The sequence below is a fragment of the Ictidomys tridecemlineatus genome, chromosome 7 (genome assembly GCF_052094955.1).
Source record: "Ictidomys tridecemlineatus isolate mIctTri1 chromosome 7, mIctTri1.hap1, whole genome shotgun sequence".
NCBI lineage: Eukaryota > Metazoa > Chordata > Mammalia > Rodentia > Sciuridae > Ictidomys > Ictidomys tridecemlineatus.
Window position 1 is genome coordinate 190,829,767 of NC_135483.1, and position 19,304 is coordinate 190,849,070.

Below are 19,304 nucleotides of genomic sequence, written 5' to 3' on the forward strand. Positions count from 1 at the left end.
GCTTCTTAGGTAACCTACCTTTAATATTGCTGAAAAATCTTAAACAAATAGGGAACAGTGCTGAAAGCTTTGATTTAAGAACTAAATTTGTAAGATGTACTTTTCTTAGCAGATGAAATAGGGCCCATAAGTAAAGGTAACAGATCAAGATCTGTGTATTAGATTCATGTTCTAGGAAAGGATTCTGTCACTGGGACAGTATATGCCTGGTTGACTAATGCTGAGGTTCTCCATGGTCAACACGTTTCTTGAAGTCATTATCCTAAACTGAGTAAGTGATGGAGCTGTGGGCTGAGACATAAGTATGGATCAGCTTTAAATGGAAAAGCTAAGGCAAGGACTGTTTTCACTGTTGATCTACTCAGCCTAAATTTGTTTACCATTTATAGGTAGCATAAAAAAAAGTAAATAGATTGAATTGGCTACCATTTACTGAGTGTCTACTATTTATTCATCTTATCCTCCTGAGTACTGCACAAAATGTAGATGAGAAAACTGAGACTCAAATAAATTAATATCATTTCTAAATTAAATCTGCTATTCAGTAAGTGGACTGGAAAGGATCAATGAAAAGATTTTGGGTCAGAAGTTCAACTGCATCATTGGGCAAACACAGGCAGAGTGATCTCAGTTTTATAAGCTCACTTACTGTTAAGTCTCCAGATTGAGATTCCATGCTTCCAGTTTGTGTGTGTTCATTAATACTTTCAAGAAGCATAACGTGATTCAGATACCCAAGTCCACTTTAATTTGCTTTCTCCTCCTCTTCCAGTTGACCCAGTTCTGATTAGATGCATACTACAGTGATTTAACAGATAGGATCATCATTTTATATACTTATCTTTAGCTCTTGTTCCTGTTGGCTTTTGCTTTAAGACCTTGAAGGCAAGGCTATGTTTGTTTGTTCTGTTTCATTCTTAGCACAACTTTGCTTACTCTTAGGAACCAAATAAAATGTTAAATTGACATTTTTTTTAAAGCCTGAACTTTATTGACTTATTTAATTTTATTTCCTTTGAAAACCACATTTAACCAGAGTGCTGGATTATTTTCATTTGTAGCTATACAAGATCATTTTTTAATGGAATAATTTTGCCCAAATAAGGAAAATTAGATAATCTTAATACTTAATTCTTAGTTCAAATAATTGATTTAATATATGACATAAAATTCTTCGTTATCTAATTCTTGGTGAACTTACATCTTATTCATCACCTTGCTTGTCATTATGTCAGGTGAAAACTCTGTCAGTTCTGCTATACATAACTGACTTGCTCTTCAGTTTTGTCACCTTCATTTTCAGTGAGGAGGAGTGTATCCAGTAGAATGATTGATGAAGACTGAATGGTGGAACTTCGGAGCCTCACTGGGCTCTGGTACATGGCAGGACTAATCCCATTTCGAATTCCATGTTTCATGAAAAATTTAGAGTTCTCTGCCATTGCATTCTGGAAGTAGAGTTTACCAGAGCATTTTCGCAGAGTTTTTACAGACTTTGTAGCCCTGTAATTACAGGTGATGTATCGGCCAAATGCATCCCGAAATGTCTTATTGAAGAGGGTGTAGACAAGAGGATTTACCCCTGAAGAAATGTAGCCAATCCATACAAATATCTCCAGGAGCATTTTAAGAGTAGTTTGGTTACAGGAATCACACAAAGCTAAAGTAATATTTGTAATAAAAAAGGGACACCACATGAGCAAAAAAAGGAAAAACACAATTCCAAGGACCTTCGAAGCTCTTTGTTCATTGGAAATTGTTTGTGCTGACTTTTTTCCAACTGTGGACATTCGTCGCATAAGTGTTTCTTCACTTGAGTTGGGCACAGTCTTGTCTTGACGAGAACCATACAACATTGCCACCTTTTCAGGTGATGAGCAAGGTGTTTCATCCCTTTGGAAAACTGTGGACACAGTCAGCCATGTTAGGCGTTGAGGTGGCTTGTTTTTGACCCAATAAGCTTTCCTCTGTAACGCTTGGATAGTAAGAAAGTAGGTGACAATCATGATCCCAAGAGGTGTGAAGAAGGCAGCCATTGAGCCAAAGAGCATGAAATTGCCAAAACGTTCCTTAGTCAGCTCACAGGTAATATTGTTTGGGTTATGCAAATCAGTGTCTATGCCTTTAATGGGTACTGGAATGGCAATGCCTATGGAAGAGGAAATGAGATAAATTGAGTCATTTTATAAATTGTAACACTTAGATTTAGGTCCCTTCAGGTTTTATCCTAGTAACTTTATGCTGGTTAGTGCATTGTAATTCCTGGACGCACAGTGTAGAATCTGTCAAGGCATTGTATCAGTGGAACTTTTGACAGAACCTAAATAAGCAAGTCTGCCATTTTTAAACAAAGAGGTTGGTTAGTGATATTAGGTTTATAGTGAGAGCTTCCCTAAAGCTATAATATGTCCATGATAAAGTAGGGAATGTCTTTATTTGTTCTGTGTTTTTATAAGCTGTTTTTTAGTTTTGATCTATCTCAGGTTAAGGAAAAGAAATTCAGAAGAGAAACTGCTTTTATTTTAATATTCAGTATAGATAATCTAAAGAGCCTTCAGACAGCTAGCTGTTTAGTGTCTTAATTCTCAGTAGGTATCTATTTTACTTATTATCTTTGAGGTTCATTTAATAGGAAGTTTAATCTTTGTCTTTTAATCCTTTCCTTTTAACTTCTTATGGAAAACTTAACTTTTCTTTTTAAAAAATGGTACTTAATTTGAGAGAATGTGAATTGTGAAATTTACTTCAAGATTTAGAGTTTTTCTAATAGACATGAATGAAAGGTACCTCATGTGAATTTCTTAATATTTTAAATACCAAGAAGTAAGTATTTAAATGTGCTGTTTCTTAGTGAAGTAGCTTATTGGAAAATTAATAGTGCAAGGGTTAGACTAAATACTTTCCCCTTGAAGTGGATATTTTTAAAAATGTCTGAATTAATTCATCTTTTGCCTTGTGTTGTGTGAATTCAAAAGCACTTCATTATCTGCATACCATTTTAATGATAGCTAATGAGCCCTTGACAGGAATATTTTCCTCAAACCCTTTCTAGTGGATACAGCTACAGTCTCTGCTTTTCCTCATGTTCACCACCAGAACAAGATTTCCTTAGAATAGGATAAGTGTACAGAATCTTGGGTCAACCTACTGTGGCTTTAAAAATTGGCTCACATTCTGTTTTTGTAAAAGTTTTATTGGAACACAGCCATACCCATTATTAGCGTATTGTTTATGGCTGCTTTTGTGGTACAACCAGAGAGTAACTGTGAAAGAAACCACATGGTACCTGCATGCCTGAAGGTACAGACTTCTTGACCTTTTAAGAAAAAGTCTGCTGACTCCTATTCTCCTCTGTTGCTTCAGGGTCGTTACTCTAGTATTCCTTCTCCCCTCCAAACTCTTCCCTTTTGAAGTCTATTAAATCAATTTATACCACTCTTTTTTCCATCCTGGTCATTGAGTAGCCTCTCCCGGACATTTGTCCATCTCTCTCAAAGGTTTTAGTGCCTTGCTGTAGTTTTCCTCTCTCTTGCTCACTTGCCATCATCTTGCATGACTTCATTCCATTGATCACTCTTCTAACACTTAATTTTATATCTTGAACTCGACTCTTATTATTTGTACTCCTGCAGGTATCCAGGAGTTCTCTTGAAATAATCCCATATCAAAAATCATGAGCTCCAATCTGTTCCTTCTTATTCTTCTATGCTTCTTGCTGGACAGCTTCTCTTTACATTATCTTAGTGAATAGTCTGCCTAAACTCTCTTTTCACATTCCAGTAGCACCCCCATCAAGGCTTACATTACCTTCCTGTCCAGCTTCTTGATCAATAACTTTTGAGTTTTCACTGGCACTTTGTATACCCTTACCCTCTTTTATACTTACTGTTTCTAGGTGTTACTTAGGTGTTTTAGTTCATTTTATGCTGTTATAACAGAATGCCACAGACTGGATAATTTATAATGAAAAGAAGTTTATTTGGCTCACAGTTCTGGAGATTAAGAAGTCCAAGATCCAGGGACTGCTTCTGATCAGGATCTTCTTGCTGCATCATAACATGGTGGAAGGTATCACATGGGGGAGAGAGAGAACAAGAGAGAGGCCCAAACTCATCCTTTATAAGGATGAACCCATTCCCTTAATGGCTTTAATGGTTCATAAAGGCAGAGCCGTCATGACCTCATCTCTTCAACATTGTTAAGATTAAACTTCCAACAAGTGAACTTTGGGAGACATGTTCAACCCATAGCACTAGGATAACTATAAATTCAAAAGAAGAAAGTGAGCTCTCTTCATCATTTTGTAGAATTTTAAAACTGAACTTACCCTGTCATCCCATTTTCTTTTTTTACAGTTACTAAATTGTGATTGGTTCTATAAGGAAGAGGGTGATGAAGCAAAAGGAGCATTGGTCTTGGCCTTGCTGCTATAAAAATCCTTAAGCCAACTATTTAAAATTTTAGGTTTCTCTTTTTGTATCTATAAAAGGAAGACAGGTTCTAACATCCTTTCCAAGTCCATAAACCTGGAGTCTTCCTTTTTCTTTACTTTATCACTTTGTATTTTGTTTATGTATATGCTTTTCTTGAATGTAGGGATTCCTATTTCTGTGTATTCTTATTACATAGCATATTATAGACACTCAGTTGAAATTTGATCAATTTATAAATTTCATATTATCCTGACTTTATTTAGATACTATTTCTAACCAACAGGTTGTTTATCACACCGGTTTGATCATATTTCAGTGTCAAATATTTTAATTCTTCACTAAGGACCCGCTTCCCTTTTTCCTTTGCTTCTGTTTACTCCCTCCTCCCCTTTATCCCAACACACAAACCTCACTCACATTCTTTCCTCCTCACTCATTGAAGTGAGCTTTTTTTTTTTTTTAAGATCATTTGAAATGAATGACTACACACTTCAAAGTTTGTTATTTAACACCCATTATCTCCCCTTCTCTTTCTCTAGCTTTTTTTTTGGGGGGGGTCTATAGAGTTGCTGTTCTGCTCTGTCCATCAGCCTCTGCCCCTTAAACTGGCCTTTTCTTGATGCTTGCAAATCTCTCTGTTCTGAATAGACTTTTCCTTAACCCTGCTTTCTTCCCATGCCACAGCAGTAGCATGCCTTGATTTTATCTGCAAATTTTTCAAGATGTTTGGCTTTAGTACCATTATTTCAGGAATATGTATGTCAATTTCAGTGTCTTACTTATTGGTTTTTTGCATATGTTCTTACTCTGATTACAGAGAAGTAATTTTTTTTTTTACCTTCCTTTTAGTATTGTGTCTCTTTAAATTTTTCCCTCTTCTAAGATATTTTTCTAGGAAGGGTGAGTCCGCTGGTCAGATCATTGTGTTTGTTGCAAATCTGCTTGTTTTTCTAATTAACTTAAAGAGCTTTGAGTGCTGTACTTCATGCCAAGATAGTCCATTATAGGAGCTATCTTTAAGCATTAAAGATAAGCACAGAATCATAATAGTTTAGAAGAGATGTGACTTCTCTCTACAAGTCATTTCTGAACATTAGGTAAACATTATTTTAATCTAAAAACATTGAAACATTTAAAACACTAATGCAGACATTTAGATGCCTCTAATCTATATATATATATTGAAATGTTGGCTTCTAAGATGAATTTATGCTCTGATACCTGCTTGTAAAATGTTTGAGTTGTTTTTTTTTTCTCTTTTCCTATTCATCTTCTTAGATGTGATGTAAGATAATCACATCAAGATAACAAAAAATGAAATTATGGGATGCCTTTACTAGCTAGGTCTTAATGACATGTTGACAAATATGAAGACTCAGCCTTCTTGCACATCATTAAGAGATGAACACTTTGCTACTTCCTCAGTTTCTGTACGGTTTAGACACTACATGATGAATGGAATGACAGAAGCACCTTGTGTTGGGACATCAGTAGTCTGCCTTGACTTCTCATGCTGAGTTTCTGGGCCTACCAAACCTGGCATTCTCCTAGCTGAAAGGAACCAAAGGCTGTAGATGCCACCCGTACCCTGGTATTCCCCACATACCTATTGAAATTAACCACACCACTGTAATCTTGATAAACGTGGTAGCTCTGGAGTTATATTGATTGGCCTGGATTGGCTTTTTGATGGCTATGTAACGATCCACTGAAATGGCACAGAGATGCATGATGGATGCAGTTGAAAAGAGAACATCAAGAAATAACCAGGCAGGACACAGAACTAGTGGGAGGGGCCACATAGCCTCTGAAAGAAAGAAAAACAGAATTTTTCTATAAGAATGGCAACTTCAATTTATAGTTTCTTTTTTTAAGTAATACATATTTTTTAGCTTTTTTTGTTTATTAACCTGAAATTTTGATGTAACCACTACAAGATAATGTTTAATTCAGATTGTGAAGATAATATTAAATACATTATTTCTATAGATGGACGCTTTTAAATACATTTGCTATCTTATGTAATAATTAAGACTCTCTAAGTCAGTAGCAGTTAGCATTTTATGATTTTGCTCTCTTGTCAGTTCCATTTGTGACCTTTTAAAAATTTACACATTGCAACTGGAACTTAGCCTTACTATACAAATAAAAATTTATTTTTCAGTTGGTATTGTATTAAAAAAAGAAAACAATTTACCATGGAGTAGGCAAAAAGCCTATCCAAATGGGAGTCTCCTTAAGGCCTGGCATTTTCACTCAATTCTGGCAATAACCTGAAGCATAGTCCTAAAACATTTATTGTATAGTTAATATAGTTTTAAGCACTTTAGAAATATTTTTTTATTATTAGTTGTTCAAAACATTACAAAGCTCTTGAACTCCCATTTTTACCCCAAATACATATTGCAGATTCACATTCGTTCCACATAGAAATATTTTTTAAAAAAATTGAAAGTGATATTAAATAGTCTTCATAGTTTTTCAGTAAATTTACTTCCACAAATATCTGTACATGTTCAGATTTAATGCATTATGTATTATACATACACCCACTGTGTACATGTTTACAGTTTCAAAATGACAAAAATTTATTTTAGGATGTCCCTACAATATTTCAGTTAGAATTCATTTTACAAATATACACTTAACATATATACATAGATTTTAGTGTAGAAAACAGATGTCTTGCATATGAGATTATCTATGCCTCTTTTATGGTTTGATTGTTGTATGGCCACTGGCAAAATGTAAACTACTTTTCTTGTCCTGGTTATTCCAAGTGTATCTAACTTTGACAGGAAGTGATAGGGATAATTAAACAAAGACCAAGATACTCATCTCAGGAGTTTCAGGATTACTGGGCACCAGGAGATTTTTCACTTGTGAATTGTCTTTTTGTTTTTTGGTGCAGGGGATTGAACAGGGCCTTGTGCATGCTAGGCAAGTGCTCTACCACTGAGCTACACTCTCCACCCCCCGAACTTTTTAAAATTAAAGAGCTTAGTAATAGAGAAAGATTAGACTCCCAAACCAAAACAACAACAACAAGACGCTGTACTTGAGGGAAAGAGTTTTTAGATAGACTTGAATATGGTATTTTCAAGAGTCAAGTAGAATTTCAGTGAAAAATATTTGGAGACTTGACAAAAAAAGCTCACTTTTGGTGTCTTCTGTTTCCAGAGTTGGTATAGGAATATTAAAATATTTCTTCTAAGGACCAAAATAACAAAATCAGTATGAATTTTATTTAAAAAGAATAAGTGATTGCTTGGTACTTGGTTCCATGTTCAGCAACAACTTAAAAAGAAATTGAAGCATCATTCATGCTATTAAGTAAATTATTAAGTATATTATTATAAATGAGCGTTTCCTACTTCACCTGTTGGATTGTGGGTGGAAAGGCATGGAAGTGGTAAATTGTAGATTCATTGAGCCTGGATGTATCACCGATTTTGCAGATGAGTACATTCAGGTGCAATTAAGCCTTTGAATATGGGTGTGGGGAAGGAAAGACAATTCTTTATCAAAACCCTAAATGTTAATTGAAAGTGCTCTTTATAACCTTACTACTCAGTGTGTGCTCTTCAGATCATCATCTGGGAATTTACTAAAAATGCAAGCTCTTGGGTCTCATCCCAAACATACTGTGTCAGACTCTTCAGTTAAATCAGATCCCCAGATGATTTGTATGCAAAAGTACAGTTTACAAATGACTTTCTAGGAGAGGTTGTGTCTGTCTTAGAAGATGCATCTGGCTTTGCTGGTGTAGGATAGGTACTCAGAAAGCCTCTTAGAAATCTATAGGAAGCCTCTCAAAATAAACAAAGAAATTAAGTATAGCAGAGAAAACTGTTCATAGAGAACCCAGGCACTTTTCTCCTTTCTCAGCCATAGCATTCAGATTTTCTGACAGCAGTGGGAGAAGACCTTGGACAAATGCAGCAGTGCATTCTTTGACCTAACCTTAAAAGCAAACTAACAGTCTAAGTAGAATGCAAAAAATCACCTACAATTGAGTTTTGTAATGAAAACTGAGGTGAGGATATAGATATAGATACATTCTAAGCTGAGCTGATCTGAAGTTCTCGATTTAGGGCTCCAAGGAGGAAATAACAAAAAATCCTCAAGTCCTTTTTTTTTTTTTAATGCAGTGCTGGGAAAGAATCCAGGGCTTCACATATCCCAGGCAGGCACTCTACCCCTGAGCTACACCCCCAGCCTATATACTCAAGAGCTATAATCAGAGATTTTGGTCATAGTTATAATTAAAAAGGCAGAAAATTATTGTGCTGTATCCTTGATCATATGTTCATTCTCTATCATCTCTTAAAATGGTTTCCTAATAATTCCAATTTGGTATTAGCTATTCTAATTATGGACTATATATATATATATTTTTTTTTCTTATACTGGGGATTAAACCCAGAGGCACTTTACCACTGAGCTGCATTCTCAGCCCTTTTTATTTTTTATTTTGATATAAGTTGTTGAGGCTGGCCTCAAACTTATAGTCCTTCTCCCTTAGCCTTCTGAGTCCCTGGAATTACAGGTATGTGCCACTGTGCCCAGCATGGACTATATTTTTGAAGATTAAGGTCTAGAAAATGAAAGAACTCATAAAATGTACATGTCTTTGGAATATAACTGTCTGACCCACATATTCCTAATTGTGGATAAGAAGGAAAGTTTTGGGTGCTGATTTAATTAAGCTTATGAAGCCTTGTTAGCCTCACTCTTGAATAGGATGGACTTATTTAAAAATTCCAAATTTGAAGCATAACTGAAGTATATGCAGATCATTGGAATTTTATTAGTGTTTTCTTATTGTAAGCAGTAAAAAATATTCACATGGGATATTGAATTTTCTTTAAGAAAGAATGAGACTCTGGGTTTTTAAGACTAGAGAGAGATCTTTAAAATTCCAAGTTTAATGAAATACTAATGAAACTAACATAAAACTAATAGTTAACTGCATTATTGATAGAAATTATAGAAATCTTTTATGAAAAGCACAAAAAGGGAACTTGATAAAGTGATAGAGTGCTTGCCTAGGATGAGAAAGGCCCTGGGTTTTATCTCTTTTTTTCTTTTTTTAATTGATTTTTTAAAAATAAATGATAGCAGGGTACATTATAATTCTTATTACACATATACAGCACAGTTTTTCACATCTCTGGTTGTATATAAAGTATGTTCACACCAATTTGTGTCTTCATACATGTACTTTGGATAATGATGTCCATCACATTCCACCATCCTTGCTAACCTCTGCCCCACCTCCATTCCCCTCCCACCCATGGCATTTGCAGGTAGATGTATGGCGTTGGAGAAGATAATGTTAAGTGAAGTTAGCCAATCCCCCCAAAAAACTGCTGAATGTTTTCTCTGATATAAGGAGGCTGATTCATAGTGGGATAGGGAGGGGGAGCATGGGAGGAATAGATGAACCCTAGGTTCTATCTGTAGCACTGCAATAAAAACCAAAAAAGGCTTTTGTAATTGTTTAATAGACTGAGGTAACTAAAAATGAAAAATGAAAGTGTTCTTTATAACCTTACTACTTACTACTCTTATTTTGTAAAGACTTTTACTGGGTCAGAAACTTTTATTCTAAAATTGTTTTTCAGTTAGTAATTAATTTGGAGGACTCAAGGTCAAAGAAAAACTGAATAAAGGGTAAATTGGTATAATGACATAGTTTATTATAAACTTATTTTTCTTAGAAATTTTAATTTGTCTTAAGGATTTATGGTTGTATTTATTTGTTTAATGTATTAAGTCCAACTCATTTCCAAAAAGACTTGAACATTGCTTAAAATTTGAGATAACCAAGTGAAACCATCACAGATTTAAATTAAAAGAAAACGAAAAATGTATCTAAGAGTGAGTCTAAGGGAAATAAGTTACCAGGTACATAGACTAAATATTGCTGTTCTGAGGCTCTAAATTTGACTCGCATAAAAACTAAAAAAGAAGAAAATATTTAAATTATATAGTATTTGGTGTCACATAAAAGGAAGCCTGTGATTTCTCTGAAAAACTCCATGTTCTGTGTCCTTCCCCCTGCCTCTGAATTAAATGAACTCAGAGAAATTAATTTCAGTAAGGTTTAAAAGATAACATTTCTGTGGATGCCTGAAGTAATTATAGGCTAACTATTATAGGAACAGCTATTAAAGAAGCGAAACAAGTCTTAGATGGGTCTTAGATTGTAGACAGCTAATTAATTAATTAATTAATATTAGCACACATATTTTGTCATTTAAATCGAAAACTATATGTTTTGAATACCACCATACGTAGTCACTTAGATACTTAAGTATCTGTTTGTCTCCCAGACAAGGTCCATCAACTTCATAGGCATGGGTCTAGGTCTAATTCTTTCTTCAGAAAAGAAGAGAGGTCTCAAGGATTTCTATAAGTTTTTGTTGAGACATGAATATTCTATACCTAATATGAAATATAACTACCTGAAAAAAAAATACTGAGTTCTGCCTTATCCCTTGACCAAAATTCTTTAGCACTCTTGTTAGATGGAGTTAAGATATAATTGCTAGCTTTGTTTGCTAAATAGTGACAGTTTTGACTAGTAGAATTTCTCATTTGTGTTTGAGAAAGTAGATTAATAGAGGCTGAGTGTGAATTCTAGACTCAGTCCTCCTAGGTTCATGTCATATCTATGCCACTTATTTTGTGATCTTGAACAAATTGATTATCCCTTTGTTCCTATGACCTCTGTAAAATGAGGAAAATAATACCTGCTTAATAGGATTGCTTCAAAGGATTTTTAGGGTTGAGATTCATTGCGATAATACATGTGAAGTATTTAGAACAATGTGGCATAAAGAAAACACTCAATGAATATTAACTGTTATAACTGCTATTTGACAGAAACTAGTGAAATAACCCAACTATGAAAACATCTCCACTCAGAAACAACAAGCTGCATCATTAGTATAAAATATTTGTCTTTCTGCTTGTTGTAGCAAGTACAGTGCATCTAATTGAACTTAAAACTGAGCTGGCTCGGAGTGGGGAACAGGATGAGGATGTGTGTTTTTGTTTTAACTTTAATTTTCTTTTCTTTCTTTTTTTTTTTTTTGAGAGAGAGGAGAGAGAGAGAGAGAGAGAGAGAATTTTTAATATTTATTTTTTAGTTCTCAGGGGACACAACATCTTTATTTGTATGTGGTGCTGAGGATCAAACCCGGGCCGCACGCATGCCAGGCAAGCGCGCTACCGCTTGAGCCACGTCCCCAGCCCTTAACTTTAATTTTCAATTAAATTTGTCATGAAGGTATGCCTTTTACTAAGGTTGAATTCTAACTGCTATTTGTGATCTCACAGAAACATAAATAATCTATATGTATCACAATTGGCCGGGTCTGGATTTTTTGTTTGTTTGAGGGGGGGTATATTCTTGTTGTTTTGCTTTCTTTTAAATCAGAATGAAAAGGGCTGGGACCTTAGCTAAGTGGTAGAGCACTTGCTTCCCACCTGTGAGGCACTGGGTTCAATTCTCAACACCACATAAAAATAAATACATAAAAAGATATTGTGTCCATATACAACTAAAAAAAAATTTTTTTAATTAGAATAGAACCGTGATTGGGGATGGGGTTGTGGCTCAGTGGTAGAGTGCTTGCCTAGCACACTTGAGGCACTGGGCTCAAACCTCAGCACCACATAAAAATGAAACAAAGACATTATGTCCATCTACAACTAAAAAAATAAATAAATAAATATTTTTTAAAAATGATATTTTTAAATCAAAAACTCTGTCATTATGAGATATACTCATTTTATCTGAATTCTGCATAACCTTTGGGCAGATTTTTAGATTGGAAAGCCAGGAAATAATTAAGAAATAATTAGTATCAATCTTTTAATCTGGGGCATAAAACATTTCTCTTTTGAGGATTTAAAAGACTATTTTAAAAGCCATTCCAAAACGTCTGTGTCTAAAGAGTTCACAGAGGTACATGGTTTACTTGAATTTATTAGAGCAGGCATTTCTAAATAACTTTTGTTTTAAAAGGACAGTTTTCAATATGCATGTTTTTTTAAATCTCAGAAAGTCTAATGTTTCTCTGTCTTCTAGAAAGGAGTGCTTATATTATTGTTACAAAGCTTCTGTTTTGTTCCATTGATGCTTTTCTGCTAAGGTATCTGAGTATATGTGACATCTAGGGGTTAGATGTCTAATATGATAATGTGTGAAGTAATTTAATACTTAATGAACATTTTTTCTTAGCTTTATAAAATTTCACTTACAAAAAGAAGTGATTTTAGTTGCTTTGTTCTCCTACTTCAGAATTGGGCAGAGTAGCATTTCATTGTTTAAATTAACAATTGACTCTTTTTTTTCATCATCTCTGGTTAGATTTTCATCTTAATCACATTTAATTGGCATGCTCTGCTAATACCCACCAATTATTAGTGATTGGTAGTAGGCTACATAACAGTCTCTATCTGCAGTGTAAAATTCTGCACACTCATTTTACAGACAAGTTGATGGAACTAATAAGATATTAAATGGTTTGTCTTGGTCAGCACAGGAAAGCTAGGGTATTGCTTTAGAAGCCCATCTTTCAACCATTTTATACACAGCCTTTCAGCTGTTCCATAGATACTGTTGCAACTGATCATGAGGCATGGATTAAAACTTAAGTTTTATTAAGTAACAAGTGGATAAGTGCTGTATTTTTCCCTTCATATTTTAAGTCATTTACTTGATAAGAGAAGGAAAAGTTTTGAGAAGTTCTTAAATGTGAGCATTCTTTTTTCATATCTGCACAGGTTATTCTGTTTGGGGGGTTTTGGGGAGTTTTTTTGTTTTTTTTTGCTGCCCAAGTATTTCTAACATAGGTATTTTTAGGCTTTATGTTATAAGCTACTAAGTTGTGACCACAGTTTTTAGGTATTATGGACAAACAATTAAAAACTAGAGTTATAAAGATAGAAACTAGTGTTCTTGGGAAGAAATTAAAGAAAAATTAATCTAGCATTACCTGTTTGAAAGACAGAGTTGTGCCAAAGTTGTCATAATCTTGGTAAAATAGAAACTCAAAAAGTATGTAACTAAATATTATACAAATTGGTGGTTAAGTAAAATATCCCTCAGTATAAGGACACAAAAACCACATTTTTTTAAAACTTTTTTTTTTTTTTTTAGGCATAATTTTATTAGAATACCATCTGGTTTAAAGTTTCTTCATTAAATTTCCCTCAGATAGCTAAAATTGCTCACAGTGGCAATTAATCTTTCATGCTTATAAAACTAGGGACACTTGTTGGTAGATTGGGAAAGTTCTGGAGAGAAAAATATACTATAAGATCTACTTCTGCCTTTTAAAGTTATCACACATTTTTGTAAATGCATTAGTTTAGAAAGTTTTAGTATTCATCAGTGTATGAAAGGCTATACTCATATCCTATTTGAAAAAAAAAAATTAAAAGATCTTATTTTTTGAAATCAGGTCCCTGTTGGTACGTATAATTTCTAATTTACGAATGCATCCTTGGAAGCTTTTAGAGGACTGCTTGCATTTCCTTATATTTTGTTGGCCGTGCTGGGGATGGAGCACAGAGCCTCACACATACTAGGCCAGCACTCTGCCACTGAGCTACACCAGTCCTCCTCATACGCTTTCTCTTGGTAATAGAGTTGGGTTGAATTAATACAATAATTTTAAAAATAGTTTTTAAGTTTCCTGGAGTTCACTTTTAAAAATATCTACTAGATCCACTCACTGTAAAACTAATTGCTGATAGTAAAAGTGTTTGGAACTTTTGTAGCTAAAAATTAGCAAACACTTTGAAAAAATGAAATACTATTAAAATATATATCTTAATTAGTTGAGACAAATAGAAAGATATTCAACATGTTTTTAAAATGTTTTGAGATATGTTAAAGTGTGTTTGGTTTTTCTGCTAACTTACTGCTAAAAATATGGTGAGCACCAAATTTTTAGATTTAAAACTTAAATTTTTACTATGTTATTATCATATAGAATATATGGATTATCTGTTAACTTTTCTTTGTTAGCTCACTTTCATATTGTGGAACTTTGTTATAAAGTCAAAAGTCACTTCTGCATATCTCATTTATTTAACATATCTATTAACTTTCATGGTAGCCTGAAATAAGCATTTTGACATTTTCTGAGTGTCCAGTAAAGCACCGTTAATATCTTGGTTAATATCTTGAAGCTACTATTATAATTATGGACATGTAAGCTTAAATCCTTTGCCTGTGCAGTCTTTACCAAATACACATATATATGTTTATATAATCCTAAGTACTTTATTTATTTTAAATTTTCCAGAATTAAGATTGCTTTAGGTTCTCCATTAGAGTAGGATTTCTTAATTATTTTTCATGGTTACATAAAGCAGTAGATTATTCCAAAGTTTACAAATTTATAGAAGAGGGGGATATATAGAAAATACTAATGAGGGACTGGGTCATGTAGAGTACTTGCTTGCCTCGCACGTGTGAGGCAACTGGGTTTGGTCCTCAGAACCACATATAAATAAATTTTTTAAAAAAAGGCATTGTGTCCATCCTCAGCTAAAAATATTTTTTTAAAAAAAGAAAGAAAATGCTAATGATATAAGAATCTGATTAAGGCAATAGAACCTTATTCATTGTTGCTTGTCCTGCAACAGAATTTTCTTGATTTACTTTAAAGCCTGGATAAGTGTTAATTTACAATACTAAGTTTAAACCCGTCATTACCTTATAATATTTGGGGCATCAAGTACTTAATTTTAGATATCTTTTTATTAATTCTCATAAAAATAGTTGAAATAGAAGTTTTTCTTTACCATCTAATTTAATAAATTAGTACATTCTAGCTTAAATTTTCCTTCTATAACTTGAAATGTTTTTCTGCACTACGTAAGTAAATATAATTCTTAGAAGCCATATCAGCTATATATAACATTTTTCTTAAGCAGTTTATGAATGGAATATCAGTTTTGCCAGTGTTGACTAAGTTAAATCCTTTTAATGCTGTCTCTGAGGTAGGAGCCTTCATAATTCATCAACAGAATTATTTGTGTTCACCCAGATTTTATGACTAAAGATGATAAGCATAAATCAAAAACTATTATGTCTATTATAATGTAATTATCTTTTTTATTATAGGAAAGATTTCAGTATCAAACTATGTTATTATCGCAATAACTCAGGCTTTGGTCCACTTACTTTATTAACTTAGAAATCTATCAAGAACACAAATGGTCAGATATCATAAAAAATGAAACAGATGGATCATTTCTTGGGACACCCTGAGCCATTTCCTTAAGTAGTCCAAGTCCATCTTTTATTTTAAGGAAAATAAGGATAAAATGACTGTCCATTTTTCTAACAGTATGTCAAAGTGGTTTGATGTGTGGAACAAAGTGAAATACTTACCAAACATTATTGTCAAGAGGGCAATTGGCATCACAAATAGTCCAACCAGCAAGTCAGCCACCGCCAAGGACATTAGAAAGTAATTGGTAGCATACTGTAGCTTCTTCTCCAGTGAAACAGCGAGAATAACAAGGATGTTTCCACCAATTGTGGGGATTATCACCACTAGTATCAGAAGAGCTGCCCAGCGCAGTTTATTTCCTTGTTCTTCAACAATCTGTTTCATTTCCTCTGGTATTGATTCTGTCTGTAATCCAGACTGGTTAGAAGAGATTAAGTGATCCAATAAACTCTGCAGAACATGCTCAGGAATTCTGCTTTGTTCAGACATTCTATAAGAGAGAGCCATTCACCATTTTTCTCTGATTCAATCCATTTGAACACTAGTCAGCATGGTCAGTAGCTAAGCTGGTCAACTACTTTAAGGTGTCGTACCTATGCCAAACGATCCATGCCAAAGTTGACTCCTTCCTTTTAAAAACAAGTTGAAGTTCTGTTAAGATGAAAGTATACACACATCTGTCCATGCTTGTAATTAAGATCTCAAATTTTTAGTGTTTCCTAGAGCTTAGATTTTAGAAGGCTCAGTGAAAGATACCAGTAGCCGAGAGAAAATACAGTATTGGTTTCTTTCATTTTTTGTATTTTTGCTGCAGTTGTAGAGTTATATTTGAACTTGATTTCCAGAGAGATGCCCCTAAATATAAGATATAGATATATAAGTTGAATTATTTATTTCCAAAAAGCAGTAGAAACGCTTGAACATAGCAACTAGGCCCTCCCTTCTCAATAGGCCCATTGTGCTATTGTGACAATGCAATTAGTTCCCATAAAAAATATTAAATTCCTGACTTGCCTCAAAGTTAATGATAGGGGAGAGATACATTATTTTTTCAGTGGCGTATAATAAAAAGCTAGGTGTTTCCTGACCTGTACTTTAAAAAGAATTTTTAAAAAGTCAAAGCACTAAATAGTTTTGAATAGAACTTTAGTCAAAGTTATGTTACACGCTAGCCACCCACCTAGGAAGATTAAGCCTACATAAAGTCAAAATAAATGATTTATCAGCTAGAATCCTTACATGCAATTGAGTTGTCTTATTGGGTTTATCTTAGTGCTGATTTAAATGCCATTTTTTATAAGCATTTTGGAATCCCTTTCGTTAGAAGAGAAAAATATTAATAGGATCCAAAAAATTTTATCTTTCACAGCATGCTGCTTCAGGAGGTATTTTTTAATTTAATCATTAGATTTGCCGAACTTCAACCAGTTCTTTTTGTTGTGTTTTAAGTACTAATTTTTTCCTTAACCTTCCTAGTTCCTTAAGAAGGGAGGCTAAGACCATGATTAAGATATTTGTTCATTATATTTACAAATCCCATATTAAAAATCTCCCCTTTAACATAAGTAAATTTTTCATTTTGGTCCTTAAACCACTGAATATAAATAAAAGATTATGGAAGTAGAGTTCTTAAAGATTAAGTAAAAAAACAACAAAATCCCTTAGATAAATCTATTTATCTGTAAATACGTACCTCTCATTTGCTTGTGACTTTCCCAAGTGTGTTGTCGTTGCATCTGTTCAGCGATTGTTGCTGTGACTGAAATCCTCCTCCCATTGACTTATTTTGAGCCTCTAGCCCTGGAGCTTGCAGGCAGTGAAACAAGCGTGTTGCATAGCTGTAAGCATGCCAGGGAGGTTATTTCCTCTCTGATACATTCATTTTTAGAGCATGGCAACATTCATTGTAATTCATAAAGCTGCCAGTTAAGCGTGTGACCCAGTTCATAACCCTTATTCAAGTAATATTCTGAAGAGCTCTGATAATTTGGGGGACTGTAATAAACTCTGTTATTTTAGCTTAAGATAGTTTTATTTAGGATTAAGCCTGGGCTGTTTCCTCATTGGAGAAAAAAATCTAAAGATTCTAGAGCTTTTATTTTATGCATATTCTATCCTGTTAGCCTTATAGTGTTTTCCACAGTTCTCATTTCTAGCAGTGAAACACGATTCTTATCCAGCTCTTATGCCTTTGCTTGGAACACATTTAATTTGCTCTGGCTGCAGCCTTATATAGAAGAGCACAGAAAGATCTGAATTCCACATGTATACATAGGTTTTAGCAGAAACTTTGTCACTGCTCTTTTTTAAATAGCCTCTGGTTTGGAGAGTTGGTTCATTGGCAGCTTTTCTCTCACAGATTTCACATTGGGGAAAGTATTATATGTAATGATACATTTTTGCTTTATTTCAGAAAATTGTTATGTAGATCTTAATAGTATGCTCTTAAGCTTTTCCAAACTGTATATTAGCATTTTTAAAATCATAGAACACTCAGATTTTTAAATTATTTATTTATTTCTAGATCAGCGATGACATTTGTGCCCTTTTGCTGCTTGAATTTTTTACTCTTGTATTGAAAGCCATTGGAATATATTTAGTTTATTTCAGTTCTGAGAACTTCAGTTTTATTCAGTATTTTTTAAATTCAGTATATTTTAAAATTCATTTTAGAAAAAAATATTTGTTCAGAATACTAGATGAAAACAAATGAAATAATACTCATGAGCAATCAGATGGATTTTAATGTGATAGAACTTCTATTCAGGAATACAAAATATTTTTAAACACTGCTTTACTCTGAATCATAATTTGGTATCTGCTTATGCAGGCAGGTAGTGGTCTGCAAAAGAAAATAACGTCAGATTGGAAATAGCAGCACCATTATATCCAATGAAAAGACCTGTATGAAAGCCTTTGTTGCTTTTTGCATTTTTTTTATACCTTTATTTTATTTATTTTTATGTGGTGCCAAGGATCGAACCCAGTGCCTCACACGTGCGAGGCGAGTGCTCTACCGCTGAGCCACAACCCCAGCCCAAGCCACAATCCCAGCCCAAGCCACAACCCCAGCCCACTTTTTGCATTTTTAAATTGGTTTAATGACTAAGGAACAAAACTAGTTAGAACAGCCACTTATTTGGTAGTCTCAAGTTTATCAGAAACATAGCTGAAAGTCAGAAAGCAAGTAAGTATATATATAGAAGAATAGATGAGTTGGCAAATAACTAAACCTGTGCTCTTTAACAACCCCATGCACTTTAAGTAGAAGATAACCTGTGAGTCCATATTCTTAAGTATTTTTACATACTGTCCATATACATACATTTGTTTCTCCCAAACCCTTTAAGGAATGTAACATTTTGGAAATAAATCTGAATGGTACAAAAGAATGTTCATTGATAAATTTATTGACAATTCTAACAAGTATGTTTCTCTGCATATTCCAGATTAGTGTAACAAATTGAAGGGTGGACATGTGCTTTGATAATAGGCTAGGGGTGTGGCTCAGTGGTAGAGTGCTTCATCACCAACCATTGTTGAAGAATTGCCTGTCTTCTTCTGTTTTTTACCACACACATAGTCTTTAACTCTTAAAATACAGTTT

At 33.8% G+C, this 19,304-nt stretch overlaps 2 protein-coding genes across 2 annotated transcripts in view; one reads left to right on the forward strand and one right to left on the reverse strand.

The window, feature by feature from the left end:
- Psmd1 (proteasome 26S subunit, non-ATPase 1) overlaps positions 1-19,304 on the forward strand; it is a 90,212-nt gene that overhangs the window by 32,027 nt on the left and 38,881 nt on the right. The gene's annotated exons all lie outside the window — the stretch shown is intronic.
- Htr2b (5-hydroxytryptamine receptor 2B) lies at positions 963-17,676 on the reverse strand. Its single transcript, XM_005326441.4, has 4 exons — positions 17,391-17,676; positions 15,856-16,552; positions 6,040-6,240; positions 963-2,149 (listed from the first exon to the last, which is right to left on the reverse strand). Exons 2-4 carry the CDS (start codon positions 16,202-16,204, stop codon positions 1,257-1,259), a joined length of 1,443 nt encoding a protein of 480 aa, XP_005326498.2. The 5' UTR covers positions 16,205-16,552; positions 17,391-17,676; the 3' UTR covers positions 963-1,256.

Coding starts and splice junctions, on each gene's coding strand:
- Htr2b (XM_005326441.4), bottom strand. CDS start 16,204: ATGGCTCTCTCTTATAGAATGTCTGAACAAAGCAGAATTCCTGAGCAT. Junction 6,241..15,855: donor CCTCTTGACAATAATGTTTG/GTAAGTATTTCA, acceptor TCTTTCTTTCAG/AGGCTATGTGGCCCCTCCCA. Junction 2,150..6,039: donor GGTGTGGTTAATTTCAATAG/GTATGTGGGGAA, acceptor CCTCTTCCATAG/GCATTGCCATTCCAGTACCC.